Source organism: Gymnoscopelus microlampas, assembly GCF_963454915.1.
Source record: "Gymnoscopelus microlampas genome assembly, chromosome: 15".
NCBI lineage: Eukaryota > Metazoa > Chordata > Actinopteri > Myctophiformes > Myctophidae > Gymnoscopelus > Gymnoscopelus microlampas.
This window is the reverse complement of record NC_139952.1, coordinates 12,733,625-12,737,021: the sequence shown is the minus strand read 5'-3', so window position 1 is coordinate 12,737,021 and position 3,397 is coordinate 12,733,625. Positions and strand designations below refer to the sequence as shown.

The following is a 3,397-nucleotide window of genomic DNA, read 5'->3' as shown; positions in this document are numbered from 1 at the left end:
ACTCAGAGAGCTTTTACCCCTATGAACACAAGGTTATCTTCTGTATGTTTTTATTAACACATTGTTTAATACTACTAATACTAATACTAATAATAATAATGTATATTTGTATTATTATCATTCATTGGAGACATTTTCACTGTTAAATTATCTTAGATTTGTTGATAAATTAGCTATATTCCTATAAGACAAATAAGTTAAAGGAATTACTACCAAACTTAAGGGAATTGCTTATCCATGGCAAGCATTGGGCATGACAGTAAAAGACAGTATCTATTTTTGTATGTGAGAGACAGAGTAACACAACAGGGAGATATTAATATTTCAGTATTTATATTTCATTATAGTCAAAAGGGGGAGATGGCATTATAAATAGATAAGATAAATACGCCTTTTGATAAGAAAATACACATTGCTTATTTGCTTTAAAGACCTAGGACGTAGGCCTGCAGTATGACATGCTACATCAGATAGCGATAAAGTAATTACAATGTCATCTGAAGAGAATGTGAGTGTAATTCATCTCATTTGGATTATGTCTCTTAAGGATGGTGCATGTCGCTACTCCATGAAGGGAAAGGCTGCATACTGCTCTGGGGTCAGGGTTCTTCTGTCTCAGGGCAACGAGAACACTTTGAAAACGGTTGTTGCGACAGTGGGGCCAGTAGCTGTGGGCATTAATGCCATGCAGCCGTCGTTTCACCGCTACAAAGGAGGTACGGTTGAGACACACACTATATACTGTACATTACTGTAGCCCAAACAGTGGGGACCCATGTGGTTCACGGACCAATTTGTATTGGTCACGAGTAAATACAGCTTTATTTTTGTATTCCTACATTTTGTTTTTAATAATTATTTCAAAAGATTTTAAAACGTTTTCACCAAAACAAAACCATTTTTTTAATGAATTTCATGAGAAAAAAGGGGGGAAATCAAATAAATTCCATAAATTTGAAAAAAAAAACTTTTAAGAAGTAGTGAAAATAGCCGATTGTAGATCTGCTATTTTCACTAGTTTGGGTCCCAGGGAGACATCACATTTCTACCAGTGCTATACATAATTGTACTCAAGTCTTAGGGTTAACGCTACTGTCACAGTGTACCTGCAAATGCATAAGAAAGAAGTTGCTGTTGTGAGATGTTCGTAATCGGGGAGAAAGTATATATATGCAAACATTCTAGCTAGAGCGTTTTCCATTAATTCGTTCATTAACAATTGGGTGCATTTTGAACCATACTGATCTTTCAGGTGTATACGATGAAAAATACTGCAACTCCCGGCAACTAAATCATGCTGTACTAGTGGTGGGCTATGGTGCAGCCAACGGACAGGACTACTGGCTTGTGAAAAACAGGTGAATAAGTCATCTTAATACTAACATATTTTCAAGCTCTTTAGATGTGTCTGTTGGTTCTTTTTTTTTCTCCCCCCCATTCTGATTGGGAGTTAGATTCCAGTAAGTCTGTCCAGACAAAGCCAGTTCACCTTTTGTGTTTAGTCTAGAGACTAGAGACTTTGGAACAAGCTGGTCCTGCTCAGATCTTTGGCTGTGCTCTTGATCAGTGGTTCTCAACCTTTTATGGATCAGGGCCTACTTGAAAATCTTGAAGGTGTTTGTGGCCCACCCATGATCAGTCACTTGACTGTGTTGCGGCTTGGATCGATGGAACTAAAGTTCCTATTGTTCAAGGTTTTAAAGAAAAGATACCTTGACAAATTATTTACATATGTTTTTTAATATTAATGTTATATTATCATAGCGTTTTGCCAATTTTGGGGCCCACTTGCAATATCCTCGCGGCCCACAGGTTGGGTCCCGGGCCGGCCCACAGGTTGAGAATCGCTGCTCCAGATCAGCGGAGATGAAAAGGTCTAGGATAGAGGCCAGAACCTTAAAGGGATAGTTCACCGCCAAAATGACCTTTTCTATCGATTAGTCACCCCATGGAGACTTTCATGGGATATGAATTCATGGATACAGTATTTTTGTGTTTTTTTCGCATTCCTAAGCCAATAATTTGATGACCGGCAGCGGTTCCGGTAGGAGACACAAAGAGTCTCCTTTGTGCCTCTACCGGAACCGCTGCCTACCGGTCCGCTGGTCGTCCATGAATCCATGAATTCAAGTCCATGGGGTGACTAATCAATAGAAAAAAGTATTTTTGTTGGGTGAACTATCCCTTTTTAAAAAAACTGTGAAATTGTACATCAGTTCTGAAACTAGTCCTAACCATTAGTCAGTGGAGAAGCCAAACTAATGAACGCAGCAAGTTTTCTACATCAGTGGTTCACAAACCATTTCATGCCAAGGACCCCCAAAATGATATATATATTTGGCCGCGGACCCCCCCATCTCAAAATATTTTGTTCCAGGGACCCCAAGAAGCAAAGATTTGAGTTGAACAAAAATATACCTTTCAAAGATTTGCACAAATCTTTCACGACTTTTCAAAAATAGCAGATCTACACTACAAGCTTGTAGATCTGCTATTTTTGAATAGCCAAAGTATATGATATGGTTTGTGGTTGAAATGACTGTGACGTTGTATTCAAGGTTCAAAGTTCAAGGTTCAAGATTGTACTTTATTGTTACATCTCGTGTACATGTACATAAGAGTAAAACTTATTTTAAAAGTTTAAAAAACGAGAAAAAACGAGAAAAAAAATAAAGAAAGAGTGCAAAAAGAGCAAAAAGAATGAAAGGAGCATCAACAAATCACGTGCATAAAAATAAAGAAAAACACTTGGTATGTTGTATACACCACCAGCATTTTTCTTCAGTGGCTGTCACCTAACTTTGTGTAAACAACTTCACAGTATATTCTATATACATGCAGATAAATAGGTGCAGCAGGTGCAGTTCAGGCATAGTAGTGCAAAAAATAACACATTTTGTTGGGGACCGGGGTCCCCGGACCCCACTTTCAGTCTTATCGGGTGTTTATAACGACATAAATTCAAACTGATTGCTCTGCTTCCAGCTGGGGGACTGGATGGGGTGAAGAGGGGTACATGCGAATGGCCAGGAACAAGAACCTCTGTGGCATTGCCAACTTTGCCGTCTACCCCACACTGTGAAGTTGGAATTCTGTCACCCCTGACATAATTCAGGATTTATTTTATTATGTACAGTAAAGTATCAGGGGACTGACTGTTTGCAAGTATGAATTGTTGTAATTGTATCTGTGTTGGAAGGTTGCAAAAAAAAAGTTCATAATGCGAGTGTTCAAAAAGTGTTGTGCTGATTGTCTTTTCTTTGTAAATGATATCACAGTATTAATGGTATGTAGGCAAGTTTATCAAACTGTCAAACTGAAAAGTTCCCATATGTTTAAGATGCATTACTAGATTAATACATCAGTAAATTTAGTAGGTTAATACATCTTGGTTTTG

At 38.0% G+C, this 3,397-nt stretch overlaps 1 protein-coding gene across 1 annotated transcript in view; it reads left to right on the top strand.

Annotated features, from left to right (window-relative positions):
- Positions 1-3,082, top strand: part of ctss1 (cathepsin S, ortholog 1) — a gene marked incomplete at both ends in the record, with an annotated part of 4,358 nt that extends 1,276 nt beyond the window's left edge. The window contains 4 exons of the mRNA XM_084080348.1: positions 1-32; positions 548-716; positions 1,253-1,358; positions 2,986-3,082. The exon at positions 1-32 is cut by the window's left edge and continues 193 nt beyond it. Of these exons, the coding sequence (XP_083936474.1) occupies positions 1-32; positions 548-716; positions 1,253-1,358; positions 2,986-3,082 (404 nt within the window). The remainder of the gene's footprint in view (positions 33-547; positions 717-1,252; positions 1,359-2,985) is intronic.
- Between the last annotated feature and the right edge of the window lie 315 nt (positions 3,083-3,397).